The following is a 15,657-nucleotide window of genomic DNA, read 5'->3' on the forward strand; positions in this document are numbered from 1 at the left end:
TCAATGAAAATGGTGAAAAGTGAGGGAGAGAGTGGGCATCCTTGCCTAGTCCCCCTGTGCAGTGTGAAGCTTTGTGAGATTTGTCCATTAGTGATGACAGTGGCTGACGGTGAAGTATATAGAATTTTAACCCAGTTAATAAATGATTCCCCAAAGCCAAATCTTTGTAATGTGCTTGTGAGAAATGTCCAGTTTACTCTGTCGGAGGCTTTTTGTGCATCCAAGGAGGCTATGATGATCTCATTTTCACTCTTGAGTACGTCCCAGGGATAAACTACCTCACATTTGATGACAGCTGTCAGTTCTGCATGTCCTCGTATGTTGTCCTTCTGTAGGGGCGAGAGTAGGTGCAACTGGGAGGAATTGATACTAGGCCGGTTTTGCCTCACTGAATCACAAAACAACCGCCATTCCTGCTCATTAGCTCGGCTCACTGTATTGTATGTGTTGGAGTACAGACAGTACGCTGTACATGGGTGTGTGTGGGAGTGAGAATTTAATTGCAAAGAATGTACTGTATTTGAGGAACTGGCACGATTGGAACTGAATGTTCAGTAGTGTTTTGCTGCCTGCCAAATCATAGTAGTGTTGACACAAATGATCAACCGCATGGTGTTGCCAAAGGAAAAGTCTGTGGATCACGAATGTCTGTAGGACTGATCCTCTGTGGACCCTAAATGTTTGGATGGAATTTCACAGCAATCCATGGAATAGTTGCAATATTTCAGTCCGGACCAAAAAGAAACCCAAATGATTATTTAACTATACAGATGCAGCCTTGTTCTGCATGATTGTCAATGCAATCAGTATGTTCCATGACACAGAGTGAGAATTGTGCAGGTGGCCACATCGTTTATAAGTAGATGTCAGGGGCCAGCTGGTGGATGCACACTCCCCCTTCTCCCCCTGCCTCCCAACTGTCCCTGTGGTTCACAGCCAACTCGTCACCTAATAACATTGAGCTGTCTCCAACATCTATCAGCAGAGCACAGCCGCATAACAGCCAAATGTGTTATCTCCACCGAAATTAAATTAATGTGCCATCTATAATCCATAATTGGCCATAATATCAGATCTTCCAAAATGCCTGTTGCTAAAAGGTGAAAACAAACTTGCCTCGGAAGAGCACCGACATGGGCAGAAAGACAGACCCACCAAACGGGGTGTAATTAAAAATAATCTGTTAAAAAAATACAAAAAGGAAGGAACCAGTTGACCTTTATCAAACAAATGAACTTGGTTTGTAGTAAAACGTGTCATTCTAATGAGGTGCATTGTTGACAGTGTTTATAGCCCGAACTACCAGTCATCGCCCATGTAGATCTGACATGGGCTCCCTCCCACATAGCAAACATTGTGATGAGGTTTTCCGGTCCATTCGTTGTGCAGTCAGTAGATTACTGCCTTCGTAAAGCCCATCACTACAGTCTTGGCGATGCTCGGGACCACCCTCCTGGTGTCCACCATCCTGCTGTTTCAAAGTCTGTTTGATCACACTCTGTAAGCCCATACACTGTAATCCGTTCACATGCAGAACAAGTGTCAAAAAGGAGTCGTTGCATTAATTTGTTCATGTATTGTAACATTCTGTATGCACTGCATAAAAGGAGTAAAGGCCAACCTCTTCTACTGGGCCGTGCTTTGTTTTGGTTATTGAGTTTAGTTTCCTTGAATTAAAGCGGGTGAATAAATATGCATTGCCCTCACTTGAGTTCTGCAGGATGGGTTTGAAGAATAGACCCTCGACTCCAGGTAATTGGCTCATTGATAAACTCATTGAGACTTTTAAATGTGTTATTGGGTCAATGAAAAGCAATAATAATTCCTCACTGCTTGCTATGATGAGGTTGCATTCGTTTCTTTAGATAAAACCGAAGTGGAACAAGCTTAGTTACACAACAGTGGCGGTGATTTCCTGTCAATAGCCATTGTTGTGTAACTAAGCTTGGTTAACCTTTTGGTGTCCTCGGCCATCAGGGTCATTTTACAACACATTGTAAGGCTCTGTGATGCCTTTCCTTCATTTAGTAAATGCTCAAATTTTGATAGAATGGTGAATAAGCTATTCTTTCTGAACGTCTTATTAAATGAATGAGCAAAGATGCAATGACTGAGATTTAAAGGAATACTTCAACCACAAAACGACCCTGAGTCACGTTGAATTCTTGAAGAAAGTGAAGAAAGTTTGAAGACGGATATGTTATATTACCATTTACTTCAATTGATCAAGGCTTTTCCCCTGTTTTTGATTCTCCATTTCTCCGTGGTGGCATGCATGAAAGAGCAGAAAAAAATATTCAAGAATTTTTGGGAACACAGGGAAATTGACAAATTGCCATTTTCGGGGTGAAGTATTCCCCCATTCAGTTTTGCATGAACTACAACTTTGATATGGCATATTCTAAGAAGCAGTTTAAAGATGCTGCAAGCTTTAGACTTGCTTCAGTACAAACCAGTAACATAATGTACCTCTTGTCCCCGATACATCATATAAAATGAATTGTTACATTCATTATGATGTACGGCGCTGTTTATTCTCTCCACTGCATCATTCTGTTTTCATCAAGTACTCTGTTTTTTACAGTAAAAGCATTTCTGAGAAAGCCAATCTAATTTTAAATCACAGTTTTAAAGAATTTCTGCCTGGAATGACCTTCTCTTAAAGATGCTGGAGATGGTCCAATTTCAGTTCTTTCAGACCCTAGCAAAGCTTTCGTCATGGTTGATCGTGCTGCTTTATTGAGTCATCTTGAGATCTGGATGGGTGCTTTGGGTTACGCATTAAGTTGCTCTGGGACCATTCTTACTAACAGATCATTGTCAATTAAAAAGGGGAAGTCCTTCCCTTTGTCGAGAAGAGTTGAGCTCCCAGAGAAAGCCGCCTTGGATACATACTACACGATCAGGGAAAGGTCAGGATATACAAAGCATAAAGCATATACTCAGAAATCAATAGTTAAAAGTGTAATCGAAAGATAAAGTGTATGATCGTTACATAACGAATGTTTAATACATAGAGTGATTTAACAAATAAACAAGTAAACCTGATAATAATAATATGTGTATCTGAGTATAGTGCAGTCTGTGTGTAGAAAGTACGGAGAAAGAGGAACTGAGCTGAGTGCAGGCCTTAAGAAAATAACGGCTGCAGAGAGAAGGAGAGAAAAATCGAATAAGTGTTTTAAAAGCAAGCGCGTGCTGAATAAAGCGATTAACAACTGTAACTCATTATAATAACTGTAACTCATTATAACAACTGTAACTCATGATAACAACTGTAACTGTGATTATGATAACTAATCTGTGTTAGAAATGTGTGAGTGTAGGAAAAGGGGAAGTGCAACAGATGTTGAACACCCAGACACGCGCAGAGCTTGATTTAGTAAGCACCCAGACAGGCAAGTTGGGGTGATTTCGTCATGCACACACACACAAAATGTAGGTACTTTTCGAAGCACTTGCACCAAATCAATGATGTCATGTTAATCATGGGCTGAGGGAGGCTGTGTTGAGGAAGAGGGGGGAGAGACGCGAGAGGCAGCCCAAAAGTGTTATAAAAGAAGTAACTTGCAAACAGCAAGACGGGATTTCTGCACGAGCCGTCCAGACGCTCTGAGAAGAAGATACGGACGATCGCCACTGAAGTATTCGAGGACTTCGTCTCTGTTCACGGAAAGAAGACCGCTGTTCGTGGACAAAGATTGAAAGACGGAGATTTTCCTCTCCCCACTGCTCGACTTTAACAACTGAACAACGGAGGAACGCGGCAGTCCTAGAAAGACTTTGTACTGAGCCTTGAGGACTGTTGAACGGACTCTGCTGCGAGAGCAGGCGGACCGAGGGTCCGGCCAGACCTTTCGCTCCTAACAACTCCAAAATAACTTTTTCACCGAACCATTGAAGATCCAGCTCCAACCGAGCCGTCTCGGCATCTAAAACTAATGAGTATAATCTAAGAAGAAAATTAAAGTAACGAATCAAGTGTAGTGACATTTTATGTGAGCGGTAGCTTAACCCTTGCTAACTAACTAAATATAACCTGCAATAAATATCTAATCTGCATTTAAAGTAAATTTCTCAAGTGCATTTATTTGCTCAAGTAGTAAAAGTTCCTCGTGGCAGTAAAAAGTTAAATCCATTGTATGTCTAACAACTGAGTTCTGTAAGGTTATCCTAGAGACCGAATCCACTTAACAATCCCTTACGGTTTTAGAAGTAATCCTAGCCGTTAAAACCTAACCTGGCATTTACCAAGAGCACGGATCCAGAAGAGGGAAGCTGCCATAACCGACGCGACTGGCGGCTGGTCTCTCGGCCGAGTGCACTCAGACCGGAGGAAGCAGGGTAGACGTCGGAAGTAACGGCAGTGAGCAGAGCCAGGCGAGTTCCCTCGCAAGAACACCAGCTCGACAATCTTTTAATAGAGAGCTGAGTCAGTAAGTAGCCCCGTATCGGGCCAGAAGTACCCCAGGATCTAACACCTTCAAATACTGCAATCACCCTCAGGTCCCATTCTCTTCAGTCTTTACATGCTCCCGCTTGGCTGTGTCATTTGCTGGCTTCCTTTTGAATATATAGCACTGCATTGCACTCAAACTCAATGTAGACAGACAGATCTTGGTATCGTGGCCTCTTACACCAGTACTGCAGTATAGATGTTACCATGTATATTTAACTTCAAGTAGAATCTGAAATTAGGAAAATGTCATATTCATAAAAGAAGAAAGAAATGTGTTTTTAAGTCCCATTTTAGAATTCAGAGATTGTTATAAATGGAGTTTTTTTTTTTATGGTATCATTTGGCAATCAGAGTAGTGGAGTTCTGATTTCAACACCTCAACGGCAATGACATCCACGAGGCAATATGTTTTTGGGTAGTGTGTCCGTCTGGTCCCTTCTCATCAACGTCGATCACCTGGAGGGAATTGCTTTAAGTTTGGTACAAACATCCACCTGCACTCAACGTTGAACTGATGACAGTCACTGTGACATTACAAAACACGTATTTGGCCATAACTCAAGAATTCAAATGCCAAACATGACAATTTCACATCGATGTCTAATAGGATAAAATGATGAAGTGATGACATTTTGCTAGTTTTTCATTTTGATGCATTGGACACATTGTTTTTTTCGAAGCTGTCATGCCAATAAAGCCACATTGAATTAAATTGATGTAAACTGCAAAATGACTGGCGGAGGCATACACCAGTGAGGCTGTAATTCTTTTAATCTGTAGCTGCATCCCTGTAGCATTGTTTTTGTTGTTTTATTTATTTGTCTTGCCCTGTCTGTGTGAGGGTATCACATGCATATGATAAGCGGGGGTCTGGGAGATGTTGAGATCTTCTCAGCGACTCAGCACTACCTCTGTCAGAGAGAACATTTTCGCAAATCCAGGGTTGAGTAGCATTGTACTGTGTTGCACTGTATGGTGTCTCTTGAACTGTCCGAAAATACAAACATAATTATGCACAAAAAGGATATAGTTGGCACCAAACAACGAGACCTTTTGGTCCTTACTTTGGCATCTTTCCACTGGCTGCCAGTCAAATGATTTTAAGGCTTTTCTGGTCATGTTGAAAGGTCTTTCTCTGAGCTACAATGCTGACCTTTCAGTTGCCTATGAGCCTGAGTGCACTTTCAGATCCTCAGACGCACTCCTGACTGCTCTCGAGTCTAGTTTGAAAGCGAGAGTAAACCAAGCACTTTCTGTCAGAGAATCCTCAACAGCCAAGTGCCCTGCTGGAGAACCTGAAGCCTACTGAATAAATAAGACTTTATTTTTATTTTTTATCAAGCAGCAAACATGGTAAGGGAACATGGAGTGCAGAAACAGGGCACACACCAATGGCATCACCTCTTTCTGTTCTCTTTTTCAGAACAAGAGCTTGAAAACGAAACTACTTTCAGGACACAAACTTTGTGACGCCTATGCTGAAGAGGTAAGGATTTCCAATTAGTACATTCGGTTTAATCGCACACATAATTACTTCTCAGCTCCAGCTACTTTATTGTTCAAGGAATAGATGCAAGTCATGATAAAATATTGCAGAGTAATTTAGCTCTCTTGTGAGCAAGCAATGTTAACAAAATTCAAATTATAACTCTAACTTCGCAAATGTTGTCTTGGTCTCTTCGTGCTTTGGATCATTAATTTAACTGTGATTAGGAAAGTCTTTCACAAAAAGATCCACTGAAGTCTATTTCTGTCGTTCTCACTCTCTCTCACACACATACTAACCCACAAACCTGCTTGGTTTTGGCTGTTCAGTGACATCTCAGACCAACTTGTCTCTAACAGTGAGCTCTTTGATGGCTGTACAGAGCAATCTCAGGAACTCAGGTTGTAGTAAGGCAAGGCAAGGCAAGGCAAGTTTATTTGTTTATTTGTTATTATAAGAGCAGCTTCGAGTACATTTCGTCTGTGTCATTTTCGCCGTCACCTACTTTTCCTCTTTTTCTTTTTCGGCTCTGCTGCCGGTTGTTACGGTCGCCAGCGTCCAGCAGGTTCACATCCTGATTGGAGCCTTGAGCTGAGCTTTGAACTGCTGCTTTTGCCTTCTTGCTGACCAATGGCCATGCTGGAACTTAGCCATGCAGGAACTTACAAGGCAGCGGGTCCTGCGGGCGTCGTGATGACATGCCCGAGTGAGTGCAGCTGGTGCTGTGTAATCGTGGGCTCAATAGTTATGCAGTTGGTGATTCCAAGCATTTCCTGAATCCAGGCTATAGTATGAGGAATAACTTTAGACTTAACAACACACAGCAGTGTGGGGATGCAGACAAGTTGATCGATGGCTACCTTGTTGTTCAGATGGAGATTGTTCTTCACTAAGACCCTGGACTGAACCTCCTCTAAGGCAGATGAGGCCTTGAATGTGCATTCTCTCTAGTGTCCACTCCTCTGGTTGTATAGAAGTCTATGAGAAAATGACTCTACTTCTCTCTTGATTTATTACCTCAGTAAACATTGTAAACATGAGTTTATGGTCTCAATCTCTAGTTTCAAGTCTTCTTCAATACAGCATGATGTTCATTTTGTAGATTATGGTCCATTTAGAGTCAAACAGACCATAAAGCAGGGGATGCTTTAGGGCGGGCTACCTTGTGATTGACAGGTCAGTACCACGGCTTTATCCGGTCTGGGAGCTGTCGGTGTTTTCGTCTAACGACTCTTTTACTCTTTCAGTGTGTTTTCACTTCATGAAAACAGAATTAAATGTTGAATATCTCAGCCGATAACCGTCCAGGCTGGTGAATGGTCGATCCCTTCCCATAATGCAATTGGTCTTGCATCATCAGCATTAGAAATGATGGACTAAATTACATGCATACTGGAGCTAAAAGTTCCACAAAGAGCATTCAGTGTTTGAAAGCTTTTGATGTTGAAGAGCTTTTCATCGACTGTGAAGTCTGCTCCAATACTGAGGTCGTTCTCGAGCTCCTACTGAGACACAGGAAATTGGTGTTGAAAATTACAGCCTTCCTTCCCTCTACAAATCCTCCAGATGAACAGCTCTGACATTTCACCAGCTTATCTCATCCAAACCATCATCACATATTCAAAACTCTGAGATGATGATGGCACGTTTGACTATGCAGCGAGGCATGGTAATGATGCTTCAGGAAAAAGTGTGGAAAGGACATGAAGAGGCCCTGATTGAAGTTGTAGGCCAGCCTACACAGAGCCAGACTATTGCTGGCAATAGCAAAGGGAATGATCTATGTGGTGATAAAACAGTTCGCTTTGTGCTTGTAGATGATAATAGGTTACGCTCAGTATGTGTACTTGTCCAGTGGTTCTTTCTGTGACTGATTATTTCTGCAGAACTGTTTTTAAGGCAAGTAGACTTTGAGTTCCTTAGGGAACAAATAGCTTGCAGGATTTCCTTGAACACAAGGTGGATCACTGGAGGTCACTGACTTCAATACACTTGGGAGGCTATGAAAACGAAGTACATCAGTGAGAGGAACATTCTTACATGCCCCTACTTTCTTCCTGGAAAGTTATTTATGTTTTAAAGGGAGCGGTTAAAGACAAGACCCATAAACACACTGTAATGACTGCGGAGTTACAGAAAGAGATGCACAGTAAAGCTGCAAAACAATCACCGCCAGTGCAGGTAATTGAACAAACAACATTATTCTATTGCAAGTTTGTCTAATGGTAAAGAAGTCAGATATGCTTACGCCAACATAACGTCTGTGCATGGGGTCTAAATTACAATATCTGCTCTGTCTGTTTTAAACATGAAGGAATAGTGCTTTTTTATTGCTGTGGACGTCCACCCAAAACATTAAACGTTGAACCAAGATTAACCGTTAAGAACATGTTTAACCTTAAACTTTTCTTAATTGTTGTCTGGAAATGACATTTTTTGCTACAAGGAATTGTTTCAATTACGACTTCCTCCTCATCTTTGAATCTTTAAAACGGGGCTTTGACGCCATGTCCAAGAGCTGAGATTAGGCCTGATCATTTGTAGCTGGCCTTGGATAAACTTTCGAAGCATAAGCTCCTTTTGTTGCACATAATACATTTCAAGACTTTGTATGAGTAAACAGCCACTTTCCCTTAGCTGTGATTTGCGTTCCCATTTTGTGAAAATTGGCTTTGGGAATTCCCGTGTTGTATCCATTTAATTTGGTGTGGTAATCGTTTTTTAGAAAGCTGCTTCGACTTGTGCACTGCTCGCTGTGTGAGGTGGTCCTCAAGCTTTGTGCTGTTAATCTGTGTTGTGTGGTGAAAACTACTCAGCTACAAAGACACCAAATGAAACGTCAACAACACTGTGAAGGAGGTCGTGTGCTTGCTGTTACAGTAATATGCCTGAACTGCTCCTGTTTTATTCACTGACTGTGAGATGTATAACTTGCTGAGAATGTTACGAGTGACTCAGCAACTGCACAGCATCAGTTTGACTATTCCTAAAGCCCCACATTCTCACTAAGAAGGTTATGAGACCAAATCATAACCATAATTAGTGTTATAAAGTGGCACAATAATAATTCAACCCATGTGCTTCATCAAAGACAATTCAGGGATTTGTGATTGTTTGCACTAAAATGATTTCAAATGACTAAGAATGGCTCCTTTTTTGTAAATCCAGAGATATTTCATAGTAGGGTGGATGGAAGCACTTGTCCGTGCCCATTTCTGTTCTGAATCTCAAATAGTTTGGAAAGACAACAGTGGGGTTGTCCACGTTCAAACATGACCGCATGAATGGGAGTAGGTCACTCGGAACATTGTAGCACAAGTTCAGCCAGGGAACTCACTGGCAGGCAGCCACTGGCCTGACTCAGCTGGCTGTTTGTTCACTTCACCAATCACAGACGCTTCCCAAAACCAGCACTCCGTATCAATCGGAGAGGAAACTCGCCAGGTCTTTGGTGCGGTTCAGTTTGCTACTGCTGCTGGTGATGCTGCTGCCTGCTAAACATATCTGGCTATTTTTGCTCCAAATCCAATTCATTGGGGATAAAAATGGCATTCATGTAACCTTTGTGAACCAGACGGTGATGTCCTCAAGGGAGGAATCTGTAAGCTTCGAGTCACAGTCAAGGTTGACACCAGTAAGGGAGAGCGTGTGGCATTAGGGATGCCATTTAATCTATTGCTCATCTTTTTCCTCACATGTATTTATCACCCGTTTCCTACTCTGTCAAATTTATGGTTTTGCTGCTCATGATTTGGATGATGGATGTTGTTACGCCTCCACCGTTCCAGCGCTGTTGTCACTAGAATTACGTTTCATTCTTGCATCAGGATTTATTAACAACGTCTGGCAACCTGAACCATTTGCAGATCAAATATAACCCGCCGGATTTGGGAGGACTTCCTGTGATGACTGATTTCAAGTCGAATGGCCTCGTGCGATGGCCTTTTGAAGTATTATTCATTTATTTACACACTTCGGATGTGTGTGTGTGTGTGAGAGAGAGAAAGAGGTGGTTTTACAGTATGTTCTATGCTCAAATACCATCTGAGCTGGTTTTATTCTTGCACTAATACATGTATCTAAAATGAGTCATACATTTCATATCGGTGATTTCTATATATTGTTTTAGCTAAAATTATTTTGATCAGATTCTCAGATGTTATCGTGTTTCTGAGATTTGCTGTTTCCCTTGTGTGCATCCTTTATTCATGTATATTTTTTATCACTTATTTCATTTTCTGTCCCATCACGAAGCAGCAAAGAGATGATATATAGCTCATTTATCTATTATATTACGAATGACATAAGAGTTGATAATGTGTTGTTCAGGGCTGTTCGTATAGCTATACCTACAAAAAATAATCCACTGTAATTTCTATATATATAGCACAAAATCTATTTGTACGTAACCCATGTAATCCTAATCCAGGAAGTATAAAGAGCGACGAAGTCGGGGTGGATTCGTGGTTCCAAAGACACTGGAGCTGTTTGTCATACAGCTTCTGTACTAAAGTAGTTATTTTAACCCAAAGGTTGAACCATATGTCACATAACTTCAGGACTTGAGTTAACTTCCAAAGTTATTTTTAACCCAAACATTGACTTTTTGTCACATAACAGTTCCAAAATAACGCCACTCTTTTGCTAAACCGATCAGAGTCATTTTGATGACTAAACCTGATCAAGTTGTTGCAGAGTTCAGAAATGCTGGACATTCATCAGAGAAAGCGACAAAAAACGAGCAACAATGTTTCTTAAGATATCATACGAACCATCGTATGAGGATGCGATGTTCAGGGAGATGATGCACCCTAAAATACAGCAAGTAAAGTGCACAAGAGCAGATCCCTTAAATAGGACAAACACATTACTATGCTCCACGTCATTCACCATCCATAACGAATAAATCAGATTACCCTGACTGAAATGATTGAAATAAAATACATACTTAAGTCAGTGCGTTTTTTGGCCGCAAGCCAGTCACTGGTCTGACGCAGTTCGCATGCTTTCACCCAATCAGACACACTTCACAAAGAGGGCAATCTGTTTAAACGGAGAAGGAGACGCACGACTGCAGGGTTGCGCTTCCTGCTACGCCGTACGTAGCAGGAAGCTACGGCGTCCGGACACTTTTGCACACCTACCACACCACCCTCTGGTGTCATGTCACCCGTTTGTGTCTGCTTCAATGTAACGTGGAGCAGTGGCGCTGTTCCCTCACGGGGAGGAGTTATGGTACATTGAGTTACGGGCACATACAGAACAAAGCTATTCTTTGCCAGACGCAAAACAATGTTTGTCAGTGACAATGCAAGTCAATTGTTAGTTGTCGCTCCTGACATACAGCTTTGACAGCTTTGACGAAGGATGAATAGAACATTAGGCATCAGTGTTTTGACGGTTTCTCATCTACCTCTGTAATTTGCTTCGTGGCCAAACCAAACTTTGCCCGTCTCTGCTCGATTATACTTTTGTCTTTTTTTCATCATCTCCATGTTTCCAATTCAAGACGTGCTCACACACTGTGTCATATATACTGTAGGCCATCTGAACTTGGACAATGAGGAACCCTTAGAGCCTGTACTGCCATATTTTAGAAGATATGCCTTTAGATGCAGAACCGGATGGGGCGGCTTCAGCTTTAAGTTATTGACGCCGTCTGAAAATGAAAGGATAAAAAATCTATTTCTTTGAAAAACAGAGGAGTAATTAGACATTTACAAAAAGCACATAGCCTGTTATTTGGAGAGGGGAAATGTGCCAAGATAAGGGGAAGGGAATTGTGTTACATTTTCGCTGCTTTGAAATAAAAAAACTAAAAAAATGATTTCCATTATTTAACAATGACCGAAGAATCGCATGCTTTCCTGCTGCTTCTCTTACTGCTAAGACAATTCAAAATGCTACGTCAATAAAAAAACAATCAAACATGTCTTTAAAGATGCACGGATAAGTATTTTACATATCCGGCGGCAGTTGTTTACTTTCCAGATGAATTATGTCTTGTATTATGAACAATACATAGACCTTGCCATGTCACTCAGCGCTGACCACCAGACACACACACTTAGTTTAGATTCCTGCGTTCCTTTCGACAGGCTTTTGTTTTACGAGAACTGTCCTAATATCCAAACACATTTTTCCGTGGAGCGTCAGACCGGCTTACATTTAGAGATATATTTGGGGCTCCACTCAAAACATTCAGGGGTAAGCCTCGGTCTCTGTACCTGCCCAGCACTCGCTGGTTAAATCAGTGCAGCAGTTAGAAGCTAAATACACGAGATACCGATATTTTTCTCAGGAGCGAAAAGAAGAATAAATATTGGACTTTTTTTTGACAGGTAGACACAAACATGACTGCAATTGAATGTTAATGTTGCTAACGAGTTCATCCACTTGTCCTTAAATGGACAAAAGATAAGAAGTATTTCATGAACTTAAAATATGATATGGTGGCACAACACTGTGAGTTAGCAGAACAACTGACACTAAACAAGAGTGAAGGAATCCCCAAAACAGCCTCCCTGATGTATTATAATCTCAAATCCCTCCAGCATGTGGCTTCCTCTTGGCTTTCACACAACTAAACATGTCTGTACTCGGAATGGACTGCAGGAATTTAACAGTGTTTTCATCATTCTCACGATGACTTGAACATTTTGAAAAACCTTAGGGAGAGCTGTAAAGCGACAGAGTATTTTATAAGCTAGGTGTCGCAGGTCCCACCCTTGCAGGATTCGAACCATCGGGATCGAAAAGGCGGCGACGCTGCTGTGATTCTCTTGGGCCGAGGAGACAGCTCGCATGAGTTATTCCGAGTAAATTATAGCATTGGAAAGTCTGACAGCTCAGCACATTTAGAGATTCAGATATTTGCATTTAGCAGTCAACACTCCGCAGCGTGTGATTCTGAAGCCATTTAACATGATTCATTCCATTCCCAGGGAGTATCTCAAAAGATCCACTTAACTGATACAAATCAAATTAATTTGTTAGCATTTCATGTTACGACACAGGCCACAGAAAAACTGAACTTAACGATCGCAAATCCAATATATGGCTCGCCCTCTGTGAGTTGGGAGTTTTAAAGACAGCTCTGTGTTTATTTCACCTCACAATTTGTTTCATGAGGAGCCCCGGGATGCAATATTTGAATCCAGTTACACATGACAGGAGATGGGTGTCTTGGGACATGGAAGCACCCTGGGAAGAGGAATGAGAAGATAAAGACTCTCATGAAATAAGAAAAGGCACAGGTGCTTCTCAAGTACACAAAACCCTTTGAAGAGAATGTGTCCCTCAGCGTTGTGCTCCATGTGCTTTGGTGAAAGATTAGACCTCATGTCAAATTTGTACTGCCTGTGTCAAGGAAGTATTGAGATAGAGAGATAGGAAGGAAGCATGGGAGGTTTATAGAGATAGACAGTCGGATAGAAAGAAGGAGATATGAGTCATGTTTCCTTCCAAACGTTGTGCATATTTTAACTGAATTTCCAGGAAATGCATTCTCTTCTCCTGTTGGTTGTCATTTGACAATTGCAGTAGAAGAGGGAACGACAGAACGACACAATTAAAAGAGCTTTCGACCTTTTTGTTTGTGATTCCGTCATTGTTGTCTCTTTGTAGCTGAAGTTTGTCTTACGTTTGAAGTGCTCCGTACGGAATCCAGAGCAAAATCAAATCTATGACTGAGGGATTGTCTCCACACGGATCTCAACATGGCGATTGGCTGAGCCGGAGGCTCGCAGCTAACAGTGCTAACAACGCAAACAACAACAACAGCGCTGACAGAGTGTTTACCGGAGAAGGAACCAGAGGGTTGACCCAAAAGGTCTTCATGTTTCTACTCGTGTTTTTTATGCACAAAATGAACATAAAAACAGATGGATAGAAAGTCACCTACACCTATAGAGGAGGAGATGTAGATGCCGGGAGATACGTTGAAGGGGAGATGTAGATAGGTTGGGGAAAGGAACATATATGGTAAATAGGTTTCATAAACCCTCATAATGACTGAAATATAATTCCTTTAAAACTCAAACTTTGCTGAGGTTCAAATGGAGTCAGGCCGATTGTACTTGCATACCAATTAATCACAGTTACAGTCCTGCAAGGCTTCACATTAAACACTATATCCTCACTGAAGACACATAGAAACCCTCTGCTGCAGAGCCCTGTGTGTGTATCAAGCTGTGTATCAAGCCATCTAGGAGACAGCCTCTGTGTTCCATCTGCCTACTGATGCGGAGCGGCAGAGTGAATGTCAGGCGGAGCTGGAACTGTGTCTGTTTTGGGGGCGTCAGTAACGATCTGCTGTGTGTGTGTGTGTGTGTGTGTGTGTGCGCTGCTTACAGATGATGGGCGAGAGAGCCCGTCGCAGCCGAGGAGCATGTGTGCGGTGACGGTGGCGGTAATGTGTGTAGTGGGAGTGGGAATCCAGGTTTAGACAGTGGGCAAGAAGCCAGTGCATGACTGCATCATTGTGTGGACTATACAGTTCAGTGAAGGGGAGATTTCATGTTTTCTTCCTCTCAATAGAGCCGTCCTTTAAGCCAGAGCTTTGCCCAGGGAACACTCACAAAGGCTGCAGCTGGCAGAATCCTGCTACGTGATCTAAAACCAATTTCGCGATTTGAATAAGCTAACACTTATTTCCTTATCTTTCCCTTGCAGTCGAAAAAAATCCAGGCTCAACTGAAAGAACTGCGGTACGGGAAAAAGGATTTAATTTTTAAGGTAAGTTCAAATTGAAGGGGGGCTGGCTTTACAGTAGCTCCAGACCAGGGGTGTACGGTTCAGACCACCTTGAAAAGGATGATCCCATCACAGGAGGTACTCCAATTAATTCAGTCTGCAATTACAAAGGCCAACGATTAGTCCACATAGAGCCACATACTGTCTTCTGATTTCCTTACACGACGATCCATGTAGAGACGGAATAAGACGTATGTGGATACATGGTGTGGACAGTGGTCGATGAAATGTATACAAGGGAATATAAGGGAATCTCCAAGACACAAATACAGGCATCATGTATCGCTACATTCCAGTGAGCACCATGGTAAGAATATGATGCAGTGAGGTTAAACCCTTCGGAAAGATAATATAATATTTATTAATATTTATTGGCATGATTTACTGGACTGACTTTTCGGGCCTTGTTTGCAGTGTTAAAATATCGGTCGACATTTCAGCCACGAACAATGTCATTTCTTAAATGTATGTTTTGATCCATTAGACCCATTTCCTAAAGTTGTGTCCGACAAAAATGAATAAAAGGGACTCGGCCCTCATGAACTGAATTTTATGCTTCTAGCCCAACGCCTGAATACATTGTCCCTGGATGTCCTGTTGCTTGTTCTATTTCTAGCCCATGAATGATTGATGCATTGACTTGTTTGCTTGGTGTCACTGCTCGTAAATCGTTGTCTCTAAATTGCATCAGTCACCCACACAACACAACCTTATTGCTCAATGTCACCAGATATTTCATGTGGACCTTCAGAACATTATGTTCCGTGGGGATTTACAGGTGCAGATGGACTCGGCTCATTTCATTGTACTCTCTGTATTTTAAAACCATCTTTGAGAGATGACAGTCTGCTCCTTTTTTTCCTGATGGAAAGGTCAGAGGGAAATGAATCATGTATCTCTGACCCCACTGATCCCTCCTGCTAGTCCTGAAAACTCATATGTATTGCACATATGCTGT

General features: G+C 41.8%; 1 protein-coding gene across 1 annotated transcript in view; it reads left to right on the top strand.

The window, feature by feature from the left end:
• Window positions 1-15,657, top strand: part of luzp2 (leucine zipper protein 2) — a 137,624-nt gene that overhangs the window by 102,194 nt on the left and 19,773 nt on the right. The window contains exons 6-7 of the mRNA XM_079289378.1: window positions 5,883-5,945; window positions 14,619-14,681. Coding sequence (XP_079145504.1) covers window positions 5,883-5,945; window positions 14,619-14,681 — 126 coding nt within the window. The remainder of the gene's footprint in view (window positions 1-5,882; window positions 5,946-14,618; window positions 14,682-15,657) is intronic.

Source organism: Melanostigma gelatinosum, assembly GCF_949748355.1.
Source record: "Melanostigma gelatinosum genome assembly, chromosome: 2".
Classification (NCBI taxonomy): domain Eukaryota; kingdom Metazoa; phylum Chordata; class Actinopteri; order Perciformes; family Zoarcidae; genus Melanostigma; species Melanostigma gelatinosum.